Here is a 23,384-nt window from a genome sequence, read left to right as displayed (position 1 = left end):
TTTTACAGAAAGTTTAGTAAGTATAGAGCTCTTTCTCCAAGTGTTTATCTAAAAAGAATTTAAAGGATGGTTTTGATAAAATCATAATTAATAAATTGAAAATAACCTAACTTTGAAAAACAACAGCATGGAGTTCAGCTATTGCGCTTCATCCTCAGAGCTGCTGCAGGGTTTCTCATCCCCAACTGACATGAGTTCCAACTGTCAGGTGTCCAGTTGAACCCTTGTTTTTGAACAATGAGTGGCCAGCAACCCTAAGAATCAGGGTGGGTCCAAATATGACCAGAGGTGCATTTCGTAGGTATATTTAGCAGTAGCCTCAGATAGTTTTCAGATATTTGTCACAAAGTTTCTCTAACTCTGACATAGCTCATAGGATCTCTGGAAAATCCAGGCTATGCCCAAAGATTGCAGTGCCTCCTAGGCTTTTATACCCAAAGAAATGCTTTATTCTATTCAAATATTTCCCATTCCCATCCCTGGTACTTTTTTTCAAGAGCAAGATTCTACCATGAATATTGATGGGTTTATAAATGTACTTGCTCTTCCCTCCTCTCTTCAGCTCTCGTCGTTGTCACTCTCCCTGAAAAGATTTTTTTCTGGTTGAAGCTAGACTATGGCTTATATATTTGACCTTTGTGTGAGACTTTGATTCTTAGGCATTTGACAGCATGGGTGCCCAGTAAGCAGTTTGCTCACAGTATTGTTAGGTTGAGGATTATTTCTTCCATATTACCCCACTTATGTTAAGACTTTCCCTTGTATTCAAAGCATGAAGACTGGCAGTGATTCACCCTTTTTGTGTTACTGTTCCCAGCTCATAATTTTAGCAGCTTGGTTGAAACTAGAATGCACTCTTACATTTTCTCCTTTCATCTCTGCCTCTTTGGATTTTTGGCAAACATCAAGGTGAGCAAATCAGACCCACCACTGCAAACCCATCTGCTTTCAGGGAAATGTAAGCAGACCAGTTTGTGATGTTTTACCGTAGATTGAGCTCCAGCATGGAACTGAAGGAGGATCCCTGTAGAGCAAGAATAGAAGACGTGTTCTAGGGTCAATTTTTTTCAAAGCTCTGAATCTTTTATCTGCTGACTGATTGTGGCTAGTGATGGTCTGCCTTGGTATTTTTAAGGCAGTAACAAATTGGCATGGCACTTATAAAGTTGAAAAATCACGTGGTAGGTGTAAAGTGAAAATGTACCTTATACTTTGAATTTGACAATGGGATTAATAAGAAAAGATGTCATGGTTTTAAAAATGTGGCAGATCAAGGTACAGACAAGGTGATCATTTGTCAGGATACTGCTTTTATACTTCATCTGCTGCTGAGGTCACATGTGAAAACAATCATCCTCACTAAAATGCCTTTCCAGTGTTGACAGCAGAGAAATTGTTTCATAAAAAATAATAGGCTATGGCCATCTAAACCTGTCTACCTAATACTTGTTGACACTTGAATGCTATATTCATTTCTTCCTCACAACAAACAAGGAAGTGATGATTCTCTTGGAATCAGAATTAAGAGGATTACAAACAAGGCAGGATTGGAAGAAAAGTTCCTGTGATACTCTTGAGAATAGGTTGTAAATTGAACTCATTTTAAAATGATCAAAAATTAATCCAGCTGCTTACTGTACCTCTTAGATTTAGTTTTAAACTAATCTTTAACAAGCTGAACTTTATCTTCTGTTGGACCATGGATTTAATCACACTATAGATCGATCTTTTTTTTTTTTTTTTTTTCAGGATAAATTTAATCTTATGACTTAAGGTTTAGAAATTAAAGAGCATCTTTAAAATTTAGATTTTTTTTCTATATGGTGGTGTTGGGGGAGAGTGGTATAGAATTCAACTTTGAAATCTTTCTTCCAAACCTCTCATCACTACTCCCTGTTCTGGTCTGAGTCAACTTTTGTCTGTGGCCTAACCTGACCCTCCCTCAGGCAGGAGAGGTGATGACCTCAAGGACCTTGCCTTCAGTTACAGTCTTGGTGGTGGGGGCCCAGAAGGGAGGCATGCAGTTGTGACAGTGGCATTTGTCCTCTCTGTAACCTGACTTTGAACCTCTCTCTCTGATCCTCAGAAGCTAAAATTCTAAAGTAGTGATGGAACTTGTGGCTGCTGTGCCAAATTTAACCCCTCTTGTCAAATCCATAGTATTTGGCAGTTCTACCTGATCCTTCCTGTTTTCCCTGTAGGTAGATCTGTGTACGTCACTATTCCATGGGCTGTATGCAGTGCTGGGGCCAGAGTGTGTATTAGTTGACTAAAACCAACGCTACCAACACCTTGATTTTGGTATTCTAGCCTCCAGAACTGTTAGAATAAATTTCTGATGCTTTAAACCACTCAGTTTATGGTAATTTGTTATGGCAGACCTAGAAAAACCATATTGATTTTACATACATACCCTGTTCTGAATTTCCTAGCATGTATCTTATGTGTCCTAAATGTCTTTGTTTTTATTAGTCCAGTAGTGAAAGCAAAAGTTAGCAACTGTTTGGGTAAAGTGATATTTTAATCAATTATTTCTGTAGTCAAAAGAGAGCCTTTCTATTGGAGAAAACCTGGGCAGTGAAAACTTCCATCTTCCCAAGTCCCACACTTGGACTCTGTACCAGACGAGATAAACAAACATTTCATAATGTTATCTCTTTATACATTACCTTTATACTTACCCTGCTCTATACCCTCACCCTACCCCAAAATTTGCTTTATCACTAGAACTTGTGTTACTTGCCAATTATAAGCTTTGTGTATTCTTTTTACTTAAGTTGTGGTGGTTTTTTTAAAGTTCTATTTTTATTCAGCTTCAGCATTCCATTCCTTTCCAAAACCAAACCCAAGGCCGTCAAGTTGATTCCAACTCATAGCGACCCTATAAAACAAAGTAGAACTGCCTCCATATGGTTTCCAAGGCTGTAAATCTTTATGAAAGCAGTCCGTAATGCCACAGCTTTCTCTTGCAGAGCAGCTGGTGGGCTCGAACTGCTGACCTTTTGGTTAGCAGCTGAGCGCTTAACCAGTGCCACCGGAGCTCCTTTCCATTCCTTTAAGCCAGCAGAATTTCCTCTTGACTGATTTGCAATATGTTCCATGTTTGCTAGCAAATTTGTAACTTTTCAGTTTGCTTCCTTTCCTTCTCTACACTTTATAAGGTCTAATTACCACCCAGCATGAAATAGCCGCTGAAATGAAAAAGGCAGCAGGAAAAGGCCCTGGCTTAGTTTAGAGATGATCAGCTACCCCCTTCTTCTTGTGTATTTCTCAGCTAGAAAGAGAATGGGAAATAGCATTCGTTAAAGTAACTCATATATTAAATTTTTTTTTCTTTCTTGATTTAAGACTGAAAGAAGGAATTTGTTTAAGTCTTTATGGAAGGAAGACATGAAACAATGTTTTTAATTTGCGATTAGTAGTCTTTGATGCTTCTTTGAATTGTACAAAATATTTTCATCATCAGGGTTGCTAGTTGTAGTCCCATCCTGTTTTCTTGACATTTGAACAGATACAGTGTTTCCAGGAACCAAATCAAATCAAATGACTGATTAATTGTTTCTTATATGGCTTAGAATTTTACTCAGTTTTAAGCTTTTAGATGCTGAATCTGTCTGAAAAAATAGATCTCGAGGTTTATCTTTAATCACATGTAATCTTAATATAGTAGCTCGCAGGCCTCTTGTTTTGTGGAGTAAATGAATTGGATAATTAGTCTACCAGAGGGAAAAGTTTGATAATGTTTTTACTTTTTTAATTAGTATGGCCTCCGTTTTCACTTTTCAGGTTGTCAAAGATTAAAAAGCTAGATAATACATGATATTGGGAGGGTGTAGAGAAACGCAGACTCTACCATTGTTGGCAGTATGTATAGATACAGCAGCTCTGGGGGGAAAATACCTTTATCCAAAATGAAAACGTATATACCCTTTGCCCTAGCAATTCTACCCCTAGGAATCTGTTCTCGAAGATATACAAGATACATATTTAAGAGTGTTCCTTGTGGAACTGTTTGTAATATAAATAGAAAAAAATCACAAAAATATATGATCACTAATAAGACAATGTTTAATAAATTAGGATATGTCCATAGCCAGGTATATACCTCATTCTTTTTAATAGCTGCTATTAAAAAGAATAAACACATTGCCGTTGGGTTGATTCCGACTCATAACAACTTTGTTGAAGAGAGTAGAGCTGCCGCGTAGGGTTTCCGAGGAGTGGCTGGTGGATTCGAACCGCCAGCCTTTTGGCGAACAACCGAGCTCTTAACTGCTAATTCAGCTGCTAACCAAAAGGTTGTTCAGCAGGGCCCCTATTAGTTGGAATCAACTCGACAGCAATGGTTTTGGTTTATTAAAAAGAATGAAATACATTTACATGTGTTGGTAAAGAACATTCTATAAGTTATTTTACTAAGTGAAGGAGCAGATACAGTTTGCTTCTATTTGTGTTTCAAAAGGCAGAGAATAGGAACGTGTATATACAACTTCACTTCCTCCCTCTGTTGTTCTCTTTTCTGCCGCTCCTTCCCCTCACCCACAAAAAAAACAGACATATAAATACGCACACATAAACCAAAACCAAACCCAGTGCCATCAAGTCGATTCCGACTCATAGCGACCCTATAAACCTAAAGGTAAATGGATGAAAGGATACAAAAGAAAGTATTGAAAACACTCATCCTGGGAGAATAGAACTATCGGTCTGGGATGGAGTGGGGATTTTTGAGGGAAGGGTATTCTGTGTTACTTGAATTTTTTTTTTTTTACCATGTATATATGTTATTTTTCATAATTAAAAATAAATGTGAAATTGGTGACCATCCTTTTATTTCCTTTGTAGGACTCAGCCCAGGAGAGTGTTATTACTCGAGATATTCATCGTACATTTCCTGCACACGATTACTTTAAAGATACTGGAGGAGATGGTCAGGAATCTCTCTACAAGATTTGCAAGGTAGGGCCGTCCGCCTCACTTTTTCAAACTTGGCAGATTCAGGACCCCATTTTAAAGATTTTTTAGATTTGTTCCTTCACCATTTTCTATTTGTACTGTCCCATGTTCTCTGCCTTACACTTGCATTACCAGATCCTGAAGGGTGATTCCTGAAGGTGATCTTTTGGCAGCGTGCCCCATGCTTCCTCATGAGGGAGCAAGCACAGTGTGGCCTCAGTTTGGCTTTGCTGCAAACAGGAAAGGAACAGAAGGTGCTCTCAGGGTACTGCAGTAAAGGCTTAGGGGAGCCCCAGATGACTCTGCCCTTCTGAAAAAATAGCGTAGCATTTGTCTTTCACCTTTGTTATTTTTAACAATAAGTGAGAGAGAGAGAGCAAGAAATCAGTGTGCTGCCTGTTCTTGAATACTAGCAAGTTCTCTGATATTGTTGGTTTATTCTTAAGTTATGTCATATCATATATCTTTGTGCAGTTTTATGTCCCATTTTGAAATTTTCCTTCTCCCTCATTATTAGTTGACGTGGAAGAAAGCTGATTTCCCGTGCTCTACTTGGAAACGAAAGATTCTTTGTCAATGAAGGATAGCCATCAAGTTATTAATTTCTCAAGGTTATATAGGAAATAATTTTTTTTAAATCCTGTGTACAGTCAACTCATATTGTCAATGCTAATTGAGGCCAAAGTCTCAAAGTTACAAAGTTCATTAGACAAAGTTTTACCCTGTCTTAGTTATCTAGTGTTGGTATAACTGAAATACCACAAGTGGATGGCTTTAACAAAGAGAAATTTATTCTCTCACAGTTTAGGAGGCCAGAAGTCTGAATTCACGGCGCCAGCTCTAGGGGAAGGCTTTCTCTCTCTGTCAGCTCTGGGGGAAGGTCCTTGTCTCCTTTCAACATCTGTGGGCCCAATGTTGCTCAAAATCTCCATATATATTGACATCAGTCTTCTCCTGGGTCTAGGAGGCTCTCAGCACAGGAACCTCAGGTCCAAAGGACATGCTCCACTCCAAGCACTTCTTTCCTGATGGCAATGAGGTCCCTCCCTCTCTGGTCACTTCTCTCTCCTTTTACCTCCTGTAAGATAAAAGGTGATGCAGGCCACGCCCCAGGGAAACTCCCCTTACATTGGATCAGGGCTGTGACCTGAGTAAGGGTGTTGGATCCTACCCTAATCCTGCCTCATTAACATAACAAACATAACCTAATACTCATTAATATAATCTAATCCTGCCTCATTAACACATAGAGGTGAGGATTTACAACACATTACAAAATGGAAGATAATTACATCAGATCACAAAAATGGAGGATAAGCACACAACACTGGGAATCATGGCTCATCCAAGTTGACACATATTTTTGGGGGACACAGTCCAAGCCATGACACCCTTGAACTTCAGATTCCTTATGAAACGTGGGTATACTCACTTTGTCCTTATCTGCCATTCTAGTAGATATTGTTAACAAATAGTAAACTACACAAAAACCTGGTAGTAATATGAAGAAAAGGCCAACCCCATGGCTAATCTGCAAGTTAGGTAATCAATTTTAGAATAATCAAACTTAGCCTTTTTAGTGAATAGCAGAGATTAGCTAATAGGCAGGCAGAAGCATACCTACATATCCATTTCCTTTTATATTTGCTCGTTTTTTTTTTTTTTTAAAGGCACTTATAAAAGCACTCACCCACATATGTTAACCAAGTAGGGTTGATGTTTAATTCTACAAATGGCACAGCTTTCATTAAAGTCCTTCTGCATATTGGTGGTTTTGCCCTCTGCCCACTCTTGTCTTTTTTTTTTCATCTAGTCATTTTGGAAGATTATAAATGTACACTGATAAGAAATATAATTTTATGTGAATGTATCATTCAGAGCTAGATATACATAAGTGGCTTAATATTTGAGAGCATACTGACTCTGGGAAGTGATACATCATCTAGTTTGAAAAATACCAAAACCATTAGACAACATACTAAAAATATATATATTCATTATATGCTTATAAAAGGCTAAATGATTATTGTACAGAGTTTTCTACCAGTTTTGAAATTCTACAAGCTAATTTGTGTCTGGTTTATATAAGGAAGATATCAAAATTTATATAGTTTCTAAGTTTTATTTAGAAGGGTCTGGCTGATGGCGTATGGAACAGTGTTTTACCCCCAGCATTTAATATAATTTCAGTCAATCAGTGACTTCTTCGTCCATTTTTCTCTAATTGATGCTATGTATTTTGTTCATACAACTAAAATAGATGGTTTTGTGTGCCTGTAGCTTTTACTCACAATTTTGTCCCATTGTCATAAAAATGGTACTTGCCTCATTATATAATACTTAGAAGGGAAATATTTGAAGCATTACTAAAGACAGATAAAAGTTATATAGTTTGCACATTTAAGTAATTTGTATTCCTTGCCTTGGAAACTTTGATGCCATTCACGTAGCCATGTTATCACTATACATTTTGCAACGTACCTAGGCAGTTATAAAGCTCTTTCTGAGCTGAGAATACAAAAATGTAGATCTAAGAAACTTATTTTTTAAGAGGTTAAATTACACTAAATTTTGTGAAAATGTTGAAAACAAAGGAAAATCATAAGAATATAAAAGATTTCAAAATTCAAGATAGTAAATAAAAGTAAAGTCTGTAATATTATAATAAAATATATAAATATTTTTTGGAATATAAATTTACGAAAAAATGAATAAAACATAAAATGTATTACCTAGAAATAATTTCACAACCGAAAAATCTAAACCCATTACCATCAAGTCAATTCCGACTCACAGTGACCTTACAGGACACAGTAGAGCTGCCCCGTAGGGTTTCCAAGGAGCAGCTGGTGAATTTGCACTGCTGACCTTTTGGTTAGCAGCCAAGCTCTTAACCACTGTGCCACCAGGGCTGCACTTACACAGTAATCTTTGATAAGGGTGGTAAGCAGAGATATGCATACCAGAAAATGTTGGACAATCCAAAATTTGCTGGGGTGCTACCATGTGGTCCACTTAGTTTGTAATTGACCCAATTCCTTACCCTCTTGATCTACTGTTTTTTTGTAGTCCAGTGCTCATGCAAGGAAACCTCAGGTGGTTGTAATAACTTACAAATAAGATAGCATACTCATGAGTAATTTAGAATTTAATATTATCCTCACACCTCTTTATTCACTTTCCTTTGCTTTTTGTATTGAATTTGAGCCATAGTCTTTCATTTTATGAACTACCCCACAGCCATTGCACATCCCTCAAAGCTATTTATATGTGACTTTTAAGACCAGTTTGCGTGATCTGGTGGCGTAGTGGTTAACCGTACAGCTGCTAACCAAAAGGTCAACAGTTTGAATCCACCAGACACTCCTTGAAAACCCTATGAGGCAATTCTCCTCTGTCCTATAGGCTGCTATGAATCAGAACTGACTCAATGGCAACAGGTTTGGTTTCTTTTTTTGAGTGTGGTCTACCTATTCTGTCATTTTTATCTCTAGAATAATTTCCAGCATGGTACCTCACACGCTCAGCTAGATGCCTTTGAGTTTCCATTCTGGATCCTCTGCACAGAACTGAATAAACATTAATAATGCCTTGATCTTACATCCAGCTACTTTGTTTTATAACCTCTAAATAAGGACTGTTTTGTTTTTTACTTTACCAAATTTTATTCCTCTTCTTTTTCTTATCTTATTGCACTGGCCAGAATCTCCAATACAATGTTAATTTGAAGCAATGGTGGTAGACGTCCTTGTCTTGCTTCTGATTTTGAAGGAAGTGCATCTAATGATTTTACCATTTAGAATGATGCATCTTATTCACATCAGGAACATACTTAGAGAACTTTTTTTTAATATAAATACCTTCCATTTGTTACAATGATTTCAAATTTTCATAGTACTTTCACAAATATTACCTTATTTATTTCTGTCAACTCCTCCTCAGGGGAAGCTTATACTAGAAATAGAATGTGCTATGCTCTTATATTTAAACAAATTATTAGGAGAATTTCAATTACAATAAATCTAGGAATGATCTCTGGTTTCAAGGATAGAAAAGTCTGACTTTGTAGTTGAAAAGTTTTCCGTTGCTCTGGTGAAATGGAAAATGATGTGAACTCAGATTAGAGGGAAGATTGTTAAAAACTTGCTGTCATGTTTTAATAGCCCTGTCAATTCTAGTTTCACCTCTTAATATCTTCTTCAGAATAGGAGGAAATTGAAATAGTTCAAAGCTTTTTCTGTTGTCATAAATTCATGTGGGGAAGTTGAACTAAAAGTATAATAGATATACAGGATTCTGCAAATGAAAAGATGGGAACCAACCTTCCTTCTTCCCTTCCTAGCTTCCTCCCTTCCTCCCTGTCACCCTCCCTCTTTCCTTTTCTGTTAGTTAAGTCAGTGACACATTTTTAAAAGGTGTCCTTGAGAAAGGGAAGAATGTACCACCACCCAAATTTCTTTAGAACTGTTCTAATTTACACATGATGTAAAATCTGTTTTAAATTGGGAGACAGATTGACACAGTTTAAAGGATTGGACATCAGGAGATCTGGTTCTGATCTTGACTCCTCCACTAGCCAGGGCCAATTTTGGGAAAATCACTTTCTGAATTTTCTCCTTAGTATGGATGTTTTTTTTTAATTTTTTTTTTTTTTTTTAAGGTCTGATAAGGTTGTTCCAGTTCAAACTTGCTATGACTCTATAATTTTTTTTTTAATCCCTAAAATATAACTTTTACGTACACAATTTAACAGTTAATTCCTAAGTTGGGTATTAGCTCTGTCTCTCAATACCAGAGCTATAAAGGCGTTTATTTCAATTTTAAAGACTTTGCTGGCTTCCTGTTGTTGTGTTTGGGTCTGCTTCATTAAATGGAGTGCAGTTAGTGATTCAGTTGCCTACTTGTAGGTGTATACATCTCTTTATAAAACCTAGAACCAGTCAGTCATAGTAATCAGCTGAAATATTGTTCACAACAGTATAGATTGAAGTGACCCTTGGTGTGCAATTTAATTTGGAGCATATTGCTTTTTCTAATTTTATGATTAGAGCAACCGCTTTCTGAAAGAGGGGCTACTGCTGTGAATTTAATGGGAGGGATTGAATATATTACAGAGCGATCAATACCTTTGTTGGTCTGGGTTAATAATTTGATAGTATAATGGTTTGTGGGAGGACAAAAATACACTTAACCTCTGTTTTATCAAATACTTTTTGTCAAAAGAAGACTGAATTTATCATTAAAACTGAAGCATTTCAAACACCCAAAATAAGTAAATCCAGAGAGATGGGAAGCAAACCAGCAGTTGCTGGGGACTTGGGGCAGGGAGGATGGGGCAAGGTGGATAATAGGGAGTAGCTGCTCAGTGTATATGGGGCTTCTTTTGGGAGTGATGACAATATTTTGTAACTAGATAGAGATGATGGTTGCACAACATAGTGAGTGTACTAAATGCCACTGAATTGTACACTTAAAAGGGTTGTTGATTAATTTTATGTTATGTGAATTTTACCTCCATTAAAAAAAAAAAAAACTGAAGCATTTCAGGTATTTTTGATACTAATAATAAATTATCTGCTGCATATTTTGAAGAATACAACTGACACTGACTCTTTTTAAAATTAGATATAATCATACATTATTTGTATTATTTTCTAGATTTACAGAGTATTTGTGATTATAGAGATGAGTTGTTTTTCACTAAGTTGATATTATTTTCAATACAATTTTCTAGCTGTTTGACTACATTAATGCAACTCTTCCTAGAGGCGCCTGAATGAGCCCTGGTTTGAATGGCAGCATTTATTGGAACAGTGTATTTCTTTATTCTTTGTTCCACATAACCCGATTTGTCTAACAGTATACACAATCTATGGGACTCCTCCTGCTTACATTCTTGGAAGCTGATTGGCCCCAGAATGAAGGCCCTTTGGGGTGAAATGACAGGTGTTCCTGGATCAAAATAGACCCGAAAAGATTTAGTCTGGAGCAGTACCTTGAGGGATCAGGCAACCTTTGGAGAATAAAGAAGGTCTATTTTCTTTGTGCCTCGTTTCTCTCCCCTAAGTTTCTGGCATGCTTCTTTGAATTATATTAGCCCTCTAGGGTGGATCCAGACAGTGGACTGTGGAGGAATCCTCAAACCCCTGGGGCCAACCTGCTTTGCCAGCACATCCTAATGAGCGCTGAATTAAGTGGTTTCTGCAGTCCTTGAGGGGCAGCAGAATATTCTCAAGGCAAATGAATTTCCTTAAGGAATAATGAATTATTTCAGGTCACACAAATGGCTCGGAGAACTTTCCTAACATTCAGATGATGATTGATATCATCATGACAGTAAAAGTAACCAGCTGTTCAGGTAGTTCTGAAACTGATGAAGCCCTGTGCCTCTTGTTATTTAATCCCCATAGGAATCCTACGGGGCGGATAGAATTTCCCACATTTTAGAGAGGAAACCCAGAGAAATTAAATTAAATTATTGGCCTAAAATTATGTAACCACTAAATTGCAGGGACTGACTTGAACCCAGATCTTTTAGGTTAAAATTCTGTAGTATTTCTATAATAATAGGCAAATATATATGTTTAAGGAAGAAGAAAAACAACAATTTATTAAATATCTCCTGTGTACCAGAACCTGCGCTAGGAACTTTTACATACATCGTGTTATGTAGTCTTGGTAATTGTTCTAGAAAGAGAAACCATATCTCTGTTCTTAAGCTAGCAAACCCTACAGAAGGTTAGCATTACCCGTATCACACAGATAAGAAATTATGGAATTGGTACTCCGATCTAGGCCTGTCTGACTCCAGAGTCCATGTTCTTTACACGACCGTGGCTTTCCTCAGTGGTGGTGTTGTTCGGTGCCATTGAGTCAGTTCCAACTCATAGTGACTCTGTGTACAACAGAATGAATGAGACACTGCCTAGTCTTGCACCATCCTCACAATCGTTGCTATGTTTGAGCCCCTTGTTGCAGCCGCTATGTCGATCCATCTCATGTGTTACCCAGAAACCCGGTGCCGTCGAGTCGATTAGAGGGACAGTATTTAAGTAGTAAATGAAATCCAGGGGGGGTAGAAAATTTTTTCCTGTAAGGCTGAAAATTAAAATGTGAAGTAGAAAATGATCTCATATGCCCTATATGTGTTATTGTTTTATTAAAAGTAATAACAGTAAAGAGAAGGTCATGTGTTCCACTGGGCTCTTTAGCAGTGTACTTGGTGTTACTCAGACTCCTAGGCAAGAGGAATGTTCTAATTATTTTTTTCTGGGACAGCCAGTGCAAGTTGACTCGGAAGATTGACCAAGGACATAGGGACATCACAAAAGAAAAACGAGTCCTTGATAATTTCAAACAGAATTTTACACTCTAAACTTCAAGGTGAAATCATCAAGAATGAGTTTTATAACCTAAAATTCTAGAAAGAAGTTATTTTAATTTCAGCATGCTTGTAAGTTTTTACACCTTTTGTGAAAAGTATTTTGAATTACTTATAGGAGATCAGTCAAGATCACTTAAGTATTTAGGGCCTTTAAAGGTTTTAAGCCCTAGGGGCTTCTAAAACTAATAGAAATTAGATATCATACTTTTCAAAATATGACTTTCTCTTGTGGCAATTTTAAGAAAGCATATTTGTTTTTGAAGTAAGGCCTTCATCTTTACAAAGAATAATTTCCTTAAAATCATCTCAGACTGCCATTTTAAAAAAAAAGAAAACTTTGTATTAAAGTGTAGCATGTAAAGTGCCTAACTGTTAAGGGCACAGCTCTGATAATTTTTATTAAGTGAACACTTCTGTGTAAAAATGATGGATAAAGGTATAAAATTTTATTAGCATCCCAGAAGCCCCCCTTTTTTCCCCTACTAGTCATTTCCTCCCCAGAAGTAACCACCATTATAACATCTATTACCATAGATTACTTTTGCCTCTTTTTGAGCTTTAAAAAATGGAAACATACAGTGTGAATTCTGTTGTGTCTGGTTTCTTTTTTTCCCATCTATGTAATTCATCCATGTTATTGCATGTAGCTTATTATTTTTCATTGCTGCATAATATTCCACTGTATGGATATATCACAAATGAATAATTCTGCTATACATACTCATATTAAGTAATTTTCGTTGTATTTAATGTATGTGTTTCTGTTAGGTATAGTACTAGTGGTGGAATTTCTAGGTCAAAAGGTATGAGCATGTTAAGCTTTAGTAGATTTTTCCAAACAGGTTTTCAGTGTTGTTTTGCCAGTTTACATTTGAACCAACAGTGTGTGAGAGTTCCAATTGCTTTATATTCCTACCAGCAATTGGTAAACTTCTCAACTTTAACCATTTTGGTGGATGTGTATGGTATCTCATTGTGGTTTTCATATGATTTCAAGATAAATCTGTTGGTCTTTTGCTCATCTTTAAAGTTGGTTTTTCTCTTATTATTTTGTTTTAGCGCCTTGCCCCCATATCCTAGGTGTGTTCATATTTAGATGCAGTTATTACAAATATCTTCTCTCTGACTTGCTTTTTTACTCTTTCAATGGTATCTTTTGATGAACAGATGCTTTTAATTTTAAGGGGGTTAAATTTTTGTGTTTTTATGGCTAGTAGTTTTTGCATTCTGTTTAAGAAATCTTTGCCTCACTGTAAGTCATAAAAATATTCTCTGATATAGTCACCTAGCAAGTGAATTGCTTTTCTTTTTACATTTAGGACTACAACCCATTTACAACTGATTTTTGCATGAGGTCAAAATCAAGGTTCATCTTTTTCTTGTACAGATCTCCAATTGATCCAGCATTACTTGTAAAAGACCGCATTTTCCCCCATTTATTTGCTGCAGCACCTTTGGCATAAATCAGGTTCACATATGTGAGGGTCTGTTTCTGGACCATTATTCTATTCCATTGATCTACTTATCAATCTTTGTATCAGTACCACAGTGTTATAATTACAGTAGCTCTATAATAAATCTTACTGTCTGGTAATGTTAGACCTCCATCTTTGTCCTGCTTCAAGATCATTTTTCCTATCATGGCCTTTTTTATTTTCATACTTTAAAATCAGCTTATCAATTTTTAGGAAAAAGAAAACACCTTTCAAGATTTTGATTCGGATTGCATTAAATTTATATTTTATCAATTTTATTAGTTTTTCAAGGGAACAACTGTTGGCTTTGTTGATTTTATCTATTATATGTTTGCTTTCTATTTTATTGATTTCTCCTCTTTATCATTACATTTTTTCCGTCTTTCTTTAAGTTTAATTTGCTGTTCCTTTTTTTTTTTTTTTTCTTTTTAAGATAGACATTTAAATCATTGATTTTTGAGCATTTTTCCTGTTATAAAACATGCATCAAAGGGTATAATTAGCTCTAAAGTACTGCTTTGGATGTATTTCTTGATGTTTGTTTTTCTGAATTAAGGCTCTAATTTTTAAAATCAAAAGTATTAAGGTGTAATTTATATACAACAAACTGTACCATTTTAAGCATGTAGTTTGATGAGTTTTGACAAATGTATACATCTGTGTAACCACAATCAAGATATACAACAATCAAGATTCCAAACATTTCTGTCACCCCCAAGAACTTCACAGTCAATACCCTTCACAGTCAATACCTCCTTCCATGTCTGGTCCCAGGCAACCCCTTTCTGTCACTATCGTTTTCATTTTCTAGAACTTACAATAAATGGCTCATACAGTATGTAATTTCTTGTGTCTGGGTTCTTTCATGTAGCATAAGAATTTTGAGATTTATCTGTGTAGTTAAATGTTTCAGTACATTCCTTTTTCATTGCTGAGTGGCATTCCATTGCAGTCCTGCCAGTTTTGATATGTCATATTTCATTACTACTTAGTTTAAAATATTTTCTAATTTCCACTGTGATTTCTTCGGTGTTTATTTCTAACTTGATTTCACTATGGTCAGAGAACATGTCCTATATGATTTCAAAACTTCGACATTTGTTGAGACTTACTTTATGTCTCACATATGTCCTATTTTGGTGTTCATTAGATGAGTGTTATAATCATGCTTTTCTAATCTTCTCTATATTTACTAAATGTTTTCCTTTGATCCATTTTTTCTATCGGTTACTGGTGACATTGTGCTAAAATTTCCAACATGGTTGTGGACTTCTGTTTTTTTGTTTTTGTTTTGTTTTGTATTTAGTTCTCTCAGGTTTTCTTTTGCTTTATGTATTTTAAGGCTATGTTATTAAGTACATACAAACTTACTGTTCTTTCTATTGAACTTTCTGTTGAATTAAGCTTTTTATCATTATAAAACATGTTTCTTCATCACAAGCATATCCTTTGATATCAGTCACAGTAGCTTCATTTTACATTATCTGTCTTTTTGTATCCTTTCACTTTCAATTTTTTAAGCCTTCATGTTAAAAGTCTGTCTTCCATAAACATCTTACAGTTAATTGGGTTTTGTTATTTTAAAGATCCCTACAGTCTTATATTTCTGTTGGAGTATTGAGTATATTAATGATTTATGAATTTGCTGACATATCAATTTACACTTAATATATTACTATTTGTCTCACCTATATATCCCATCTGTTGTTTGTTTTTTCTTCTTTTTATACTTTTAGTGGTTAACCTAGAAAGTACAGCATGTGTTTTGTTTGTCTTCTAATTCAGGTAAAATTTATGTAACAAAATCAACCATTTCAAAGTATACAATTCAGTGGTATCCAGTACATTCACAGTGTTGTGCACTCTCCATCCAAATCAAGTTTGAAAACATTTTCATCCCCCACAAAAGAAAGCCCCTCACACATTAAATGTCATTTCCCATTCGCCTTTCCCTCTAGCCCCCAGCAGCCACCAGTCTATTTTCTGTCAGGATGAATTTACCAATTCTGGACATTGCATAGAAATAGAATTATATGTAACCTATAAATACAGTACCTAACCTTTTGTGTCTGGCTTTACAACATGCATTCATGAATTATTAGAATCCACTGTACATTAGTACTTTGATCACTTCCTGGACAAGGCAGGAATAGCTCTTTAACTCTATTTGTCACCTTCTTCTCTGTTATCCAATTATAGTCATGTATTTAATTCTGTATATGTATTAACCTCTCTCTCTCCTCTGCCCCCAAGATTTGGGCCATTATTTTTTTGCATTTTAAACAGTTGGTGTTCATTTAGATTTACCCACGTATTTTTTCCTGCATTGCCTGCTTCCCCTGTAGGATTATTTTCCTTCTGCCTGAAGAACTATCTTTAATATTTCTGCTGGTGAAAATTCTTTCAATTTTTGTTTGTCTGAAAACATTATCATTTTGTTTTTATTTTGGAAAGATATTTTTGCTTGGTATAAAATTCTAAGTTGGCAGGTCTATTTCCCTTGCATTTTAAAGATGTCATCCCATTGTCTTCTTGCTTCTGTCATTTCTGTTGAAAGATGGCTGTCAATCTTATAATGGTTTCTTTGAAGAATGGTGTCTTTTTTTCTCCTTAAAAATTTTTTTTTTTTTATCTTTGGTTTTTAACAATTTTTCTGTGATGTGACTATGTATGGCTTTCTTTATACTTATGCTGTTTCAGGCTTGTTATTGAATCTGTGGCTTGACATAGTTTGTCATTTTTAGAAAATGCTCAGCCAAATATTATTTCTCTCTCTCTTCTCAATCTCCAATTACACGTATTTTACACATTCCTTATGCCCCGTACCCTATTTTCTATTTTTGTTCTTTTAAATCATTTTTGCTTTCATCTGGATATTTACTAATCCTCTCTTCAACTAAGAGTCTTAGTGGCACAGTGGTTAAGAGCTCAGCTGCTAACCAAAGGGTCAGCAGTTCAGATCTACAAGCCACTTCTTGAGAACCCAATGGGGCAGTTCTACTCTGCTGTGTAGGGTTGCTATGTGTTGGAATATATGCAACAGCAATGGATTTTTTTTTTTTCTTCAACTATGAAACTATTGAATTCTTAACTTTGTTTTATTTTTTAGTTCCGGAATTTCCATTTGATTCTTTAAAAAAAAAAAAAAAGATTTAATTATCTTTATGAAATTCTCTTTTCCTCTATTTTCATGAATAGATAACTTATAGTTATTTTAAGGCCCGTGTTAGATAAAGTCCAATATCTGATAACCTCTAGATCTATTTCTGTTGTCACCTGTTGATTTTTAATTATTTGTTGTTTCCTTTCATACTTAGTCTTTTTTTTTTTTTAAGTGCTGGATCTTCTGTATGAGACTTGTTAAAGACTCTTGATGTTATTTTCTCCAGAGACGATTCACTGTTCTGCTGGTAGGAAAATAGACTATGACAGATCATTTTGACCCAATTTTGACTGGTTTCCTTCTTGCTTAGAGGGTGAGGCCCTTTCAGGATCTCACCTAAAAGCCTGAGGTATTTATTAGACAAACACACAGATTATGGTGCCCCCTACATGTTAATTTTGTGTCCCTGGTTCTATGCAGCTACTAAGTCTCTGCTTAATTATTCTTAGCATGCTTGCAGTACCCTTTTTTTTTCCCCCCAAAAATTTTCCTATCTACAAGTTATTATTCAGCTATAGTGAGGAACTATTAAAGTTCACATTTTTTACAGTGTTTTTGAACTTTCCAGTAGAAAAGTTTATGCTTAATAGTCTCAGATATTCTGGAGGGGAGGGAGAATTTTCACTGGTCCTCTTGTTTACACTGGGACAGAGGGTACCAGTTTAGCATACTGATAAATCTTAAGCTCTCAGACTAAGAATTTTGTTTAGTTATTTTTTACCCCTCTTAATCACTCATTTCACATGATCCATTTTGGAAGAATTGTCCAAATCTTTTTCATTGCTAAGGATAATTATGTTTATCATTATCCAGAACAGTAAGTGTATGCACACACGTATAGACACACATATATAAAGAAACCTTAGCCACCCAAAGTCGAAATCTTTTACTGTGTGCATGTGTGTATTTCGGGGGGTTAACTTAATGAGGGATTTTTTTTTTCTCTTTAATATACATACTAATAGGATAGACTTTCTATGATTCAGAGCTCAACTAAGAAGATAAAATGTGATTTTCAAATATGGATTTTTCTTCTGAGACTGTAACAATGAAAAGGTCAAGCTTGTGAAGCTAGAGTCCTGGAAAGAGAATACGTGATTTGTAATGCCCTCAAGAGCGCTTGAAGAGATTTAAAAAATTCTTCATGTGCTTGTTCCTGTAAGAGCATTTCTTGAAGTAGCTTTGTAGTTCTGTGGAGCCTCTAGTCTTTTAACTGAAAGGCTAATTGAAGCCATCACATCATTACTAGGATAAAGAAGAGAAGAAGGTAGGATTATGAGGATGATAAAAATGGATACAATCAGAATAAAGGGATTCAGGTGAATCCTAAGTTTTGATTGTAGCTACTCTTTTTAGAAAGCTGCATTCCTCTTTGAGGAAGAGAATAAAAGTAAGCTTACTTTTCTAGCATAGAAAGGAAAGGGGAAGAAAATTAACCTGCAAGGACAAAACGTAAGGAAACTTCAAATAAAATGATACTCATGGTGCCTCCTGAATTTATACTTTTTCCCAAAATTGAGATCTGTTCCTATATAAGATTCAAATACCTTAAATGCCATATACAGTCAATTCTCAGTTATTCTTAAGTGAGTTATTTATGTTACAGAACTATGAGAACTTATTTTCTGCTTTGCTAATTATTATGCAATTGAAAATACTTTTATAACTTTGAAGTCTTCTTCTTAACTAGACCCCTGCATGTATCTTTTAAAGATGCATTCTCCCCTAGGGAGGAAATGAATCTGAATTGCTCTTCCCCTCCTTCCCATCTGTCCAAATTTTAGTTGCCCGCTTCTCTTGTGAAGCTTGTCCTACCCAGTTCTGCCCACAGTGATTTACAGATAAAATTTAGATTATTATTATGGATCATATTTTGAACATTATCTGATTCATTTTACCTAAGTCATGTTTGCAGTACATTCAGTCTTTGAGAGAAGAGGCTATGTCTGACATTTTTCTTTTTCCTTGTCTCAGAGACCTGATTTCAGTACTATCACACTAAACCAGTATAAGCTTTATTGACTTGACTTGATGAAACTGTGTTAGCCAGGTCCTTCAGAAGCAATCACCAAGAAAGGATTAAATATGCAAGAAATGTATTGGGAAAATCCTTATAAGAGAAAATGGGAAGGGAAGTAGGAGAGAGGCTGGGAGGGCTATCAGACCATAATGCAAATATGACCCCCAAGTGAAAAAGAAAGGAGGAAAAGTTGGCTGGAAGTGTCTTAGACTGTGACTCAGTTCTAAGGAAGGTTTGGTAAGACAATCAGAGAGTCTTCAAGCCAGAATTGCTGTTGAGGTCCTACTTCTCCCAGAAGCTGGCCTGTCTTAGTGTTCCTGCTGTGCTCCATCATTGGCTGGGTGCAGCCTGTGGGAAGCATGGCCTTGGTGCTAAAGCAGTGGTGGATTTCAGAGAACAACAGCTGGGGGCCCACAGTCAGTTATACTCCCTGCTGTTGAATATCTGAGAGGCACATTCTTATGATTGCCACACTGGTATTTTAGATGAAAAATTAATGTGTATAAACTCTAAAAGAGCTTTCTCTTTCTATTGTTTCCCTCCTTCTGCGAAGTATTTTTGTTTGTAAAAACTTTTCAGGTTAAGCTTCTTAGGGGCAGAGCTATTGCTTTTATTTATTTTGTTGAGTTCCTTGGTGGTGTTGACCTCTATATATATACATACATATATGTATCTATAATTTTTAGTATGTATTTTTTTATATATATATATAATTTTTAATGTAAATTCCAAGAATGTAAACTAAACACTCTGTTTACCATAAACATCCAGTAGCTTACTTGCTATGGGAACATTTAAATTTTTTTTTTTTGTAGGATATGACAGTCCAGTTGTTTTACATTTCCTTCTTTTTACAAGAGTGTGTCAGTTTACTTTTCAATTGTCGCCAAGGGCCTTTTTTTTTAACTGTTATATAAAAGGAAACTTACAGCTAGGAATTTTGCCAACTATGTTAGATAAGAAAATTGCTTGATGAGTGAATATTTCTGAGTACATCTAGACTTCTGCATTTATCGTTTCCAGTGTTTAGATTATTTATATCAGTGAATCTATTTTTAGAGCTTATGTTGATACTCCCATTTTTACCACCAGATAGGTCAAACTTAATAATCCTTTGTAAACCCAAATTTTTTATTAGATTTAATAGACAAATGATTCATTCAGATTTTCATAGCAGATACACACACACATTTTTAAACAATCTCAAACTTACAAGAAAGTTGTAAATTTTGTTTTCCTAAACTATTTGAGACTAAGTGTAACACGGTACCCCATCATCCCCAAATACTTACGGATGTTTTTCATATAAGCAAGTATATTCTCCTACATAATCATGATACCCAGTGTACAACTCTCCAAATAAGAAAGTTAACACTGATATATTGCTACCAGCTAAGCCTCAGACTTCATTCATTTTCACTAACTTTCCGTAGAATGTTCTTTATGGTAAGGAACCAGTTCAGAATCATGTGCCATTTAGTTGTCGTGTCTCTTTGGTTTCCTTCAATCTGGAACAGTTCTTCATTCTTTCCTTGACTTTCTTGACCTTAAGACTTTTAAAGATTACAGGCCATTCATTTTTTAGAATATCCTTCAGTTTGGGCTTGTCTGATGTTTCTTCATGATTCAATTCAGGTTATACATCTTTTGCATAAATAGCACTAAAGGAATGACCTGTTCTTGTTTCATCCTTTCAAGTAATGCACAGTTTTGATTCTTCTCATTATTGGTGATGATCACTTTGACCATATAAATGTGGTGGTGTCTACCAGACTTGTCCACTCTGAAGTTACTCTTTTTTCCCTTTGTGTTGAGATACTTTGTAACTATATAAATGCTCCATTCATCAGACTAACAATATATTCATTTACTAATATATTCATTTATTTACTTACTACCATATCCATATGGAATCATGGGTTATATTCTTTTACCATCATTATTTGTTTTGATTCTCAAAGTGTCCCCAATTTAGCCAGTGGGGAACCTTCGATCTGGCTTCTGTGTCCTTTTGACATGTCTCCTTCATTCTTTGAGCCCTACTTTCTTTCTGGCTTAACAAGCTGTCCCAGACTGATTTTGTACTTCTTTCTGGCCTAGCTCTAGAATTAGCCATTTCTCCAAGGCGCCTTGGTTCCTTTCAGTCAAAAATGGTAAGAAATCAAGATCTAGGTGCTTGGTATACTCATTGCTGTTGGGCTGTCACTGCTCGCAAGTTCTCTCGATGGACAGAGCTAAGGAATACATGTGCGTATGAATATATGCACATATATACATATGTACACACACACACACATACATATATTTGCATCTGTTTTCTTTTCATATTGAAATGTTATTCACATACCATAAATTTCACTCCTTTAAAGTGTACAATTCAGTGTTTTTTTTTAGTATATTCACAGGGTTGTGCAACCATCACCACAATCTAGTTCCAGAACTTTTCCATTATCACAAAAAGAAGATCATTCCCATTAGAAGCTATTACCACCACCACCACCACCACCACCCCCACCACCCCCATCCCCCCCATCCCCACCCCAGCCTCTGGCAATAATCTACTTTCTGTCTCTATGTATTCGCCTACTCTGAACATTTCATATAAAGAAGTCATATAATTTGTGGTCTTTTGTGACTGGCTTCTTTTAGTTAGCGTAATGTTTTCAGGAGTCATTCACATTGTAGCATGTATTAGTACTTCATCCCTTTTTATGACTGAATAATGTTTCATCGTATGGAAACAGCACATTTTATGCATTCAGCAGTTGATGGACATTTTTGTTGTTTCCATTTTTGGCTATTATGAATAATGCTGCTATAAAGAAAATATTTGCAAATCACATCTCTAATAAAGGTCTGGTATCCAGAATATATAAAGAACTCTTATAATTCAACAGTAAAAAGACATATAACCCAATTAAAATATGGGTAAAGAATTTGAGTAGACATTTCACCAAGGAAGGTACACAAATGGCCAGTATACACATGAAGAGATGCTGAACATCATTAATCATTACTGTTGTGTGCCATTAGTCTATTTTGACTCATAGCAACCCTATATGACAGAGTAGAACTGCCCCACAGCATTTCCTAAGCTGTAATCTTTATGGTAGTTGATCACTACGCCGTTGTGCATGGGTTTGCTACGGGTCAGAATCTACTCTGTGGCACCTAATAACAATAATAACTTTTGTTGTTTCTCTTTATTTCTTCATGAGGATTCGAGTGTCGTTTCATGTAAGTCTGAAGGACTCCCTTTAGTATTTCTTGTATGGCAGATGTGCTAGGAGCGTGTTCTCTCAGCTTTTGTTTATCTGGGATCAGATATTTGTCAAAGTGACGTCAGGGTTGTTGAGGATTTGAGTAACACTCAGTCTAGGCATTTTTCATGGGGAATGGGGAACCTTGAGAATATATTTACGGACTTGTGGTTTTAAAGTCACTCAGAAGCATAACAAGAACAAGGAGGTTATCGTGATATTCTATGCATCTGATACGTGTATTTTGAAAATGAAACTGAGGGTAAAAATTTTATATCATTCATGCAGCATGCTCTTTCATGTACAAATCCCAGAGGTTTTTGGGTTTTTTTTGTTTGTTTGTTTTCAAAAATGGAAAAGGAAGTGACAAATAGGGATAGGATTAGAACATTTTCCTTTTTCCTTCCCTTTTTATGCTTTCTCTATATAATCCTTCTTCCAACCTCCAACACATACACACACTATATCCATGACCTCTAGTTCAAAATACAAATAAAACAATCAGAAACTATGTAAATCGAAGAAAATTAAATAAGTAAAAGGAAGCCAATTGATCTTTCAATTTTTAAAATTAGGCAGAGCTCTAGAAACTGGTGATAATGAAGAAAGCTGCTTTCAGATTCATTAGGTAATGATTCCGGTGATCTAATTTTTCTGATTAGAACAGAGTGTGCTAATATCATCATTAGCAAAAGAAGGTTGAAAAGAATACTCCCATAATAGGATTGATTTCTTGATTGAATGATTGCCCTTCTACTTACTGAAAAGTCTGAGTTTACAAAATTAAAACTTACATAAAATAGATAAGGAATAGTACAGTGACCAAGAGGAGTAGATGTTATCAGGTATCAGAGATAAGTTATTTTCTAGATTAGAGCAATTTGTTTGGTTATTAATTCATGACAGTTAAGGCAACTATAAAATGCTGAATCGTGTAATTTTCATTATCTTATTAGCACATTTTTTTTTTTTTTGACAAGGGCACAAACTTTTCAGGCATGAAGTTTAATGAATTTATTGCATGGATCCTAGTATGGATCAGATGACTCTGTTATTTATCATTGTAATTGGGAAACTTTTGAAGGGGAAGAGGGTACTCTTAATACTTATGCTGGGACATAAGGAA

General features: G+C 35.5%; 1 protein-coding gene across 15 annotated transcripts in view; it reads left to right on the top strand.

Moving 5' to 3' along the window:
* RABGAP1L (RAB GTPase activating protein 1 like) overlaps positions 1 to 23,384 on the top strand; it is a 785,265-nt gene that overhangs the window by 446,122 nt on the left and 315,759 nt on the right. For all 15 annotated transcript variants that reach the window (XM_023549257.2, XM_023549255.2, XM_023549261.2 and 12 more), the window contains one exon: positions 4,846 to 4,959. In XM_023549257.2, coding sequence (XP_023405025.1) covers positions 4,846 to 4,959 — 114 coding nt within the window. The remainder of the gene's footprint in view (positions 1 to 4,845; positions 4,960 to 23,384) is intronic.

Source organism: Loxodonta africana, chromosome 25 (genome assembly GCF_030014295.1).
Source record: "Loxodonta africana isolate mLoxAfr1 chromosome 25, mLoxAfr1.hap2, whole genome shotgun sequence".
NCBI classification, from domain to species: Eukaryota; Metazoa; Chordata; class Mammalia; order Proboscidea; family Elephantidae; genus Loxodonta; species Loxodonta africana.
This window is presented reverse-complemented; position numbering and strand designations above follow the sequence as displayed.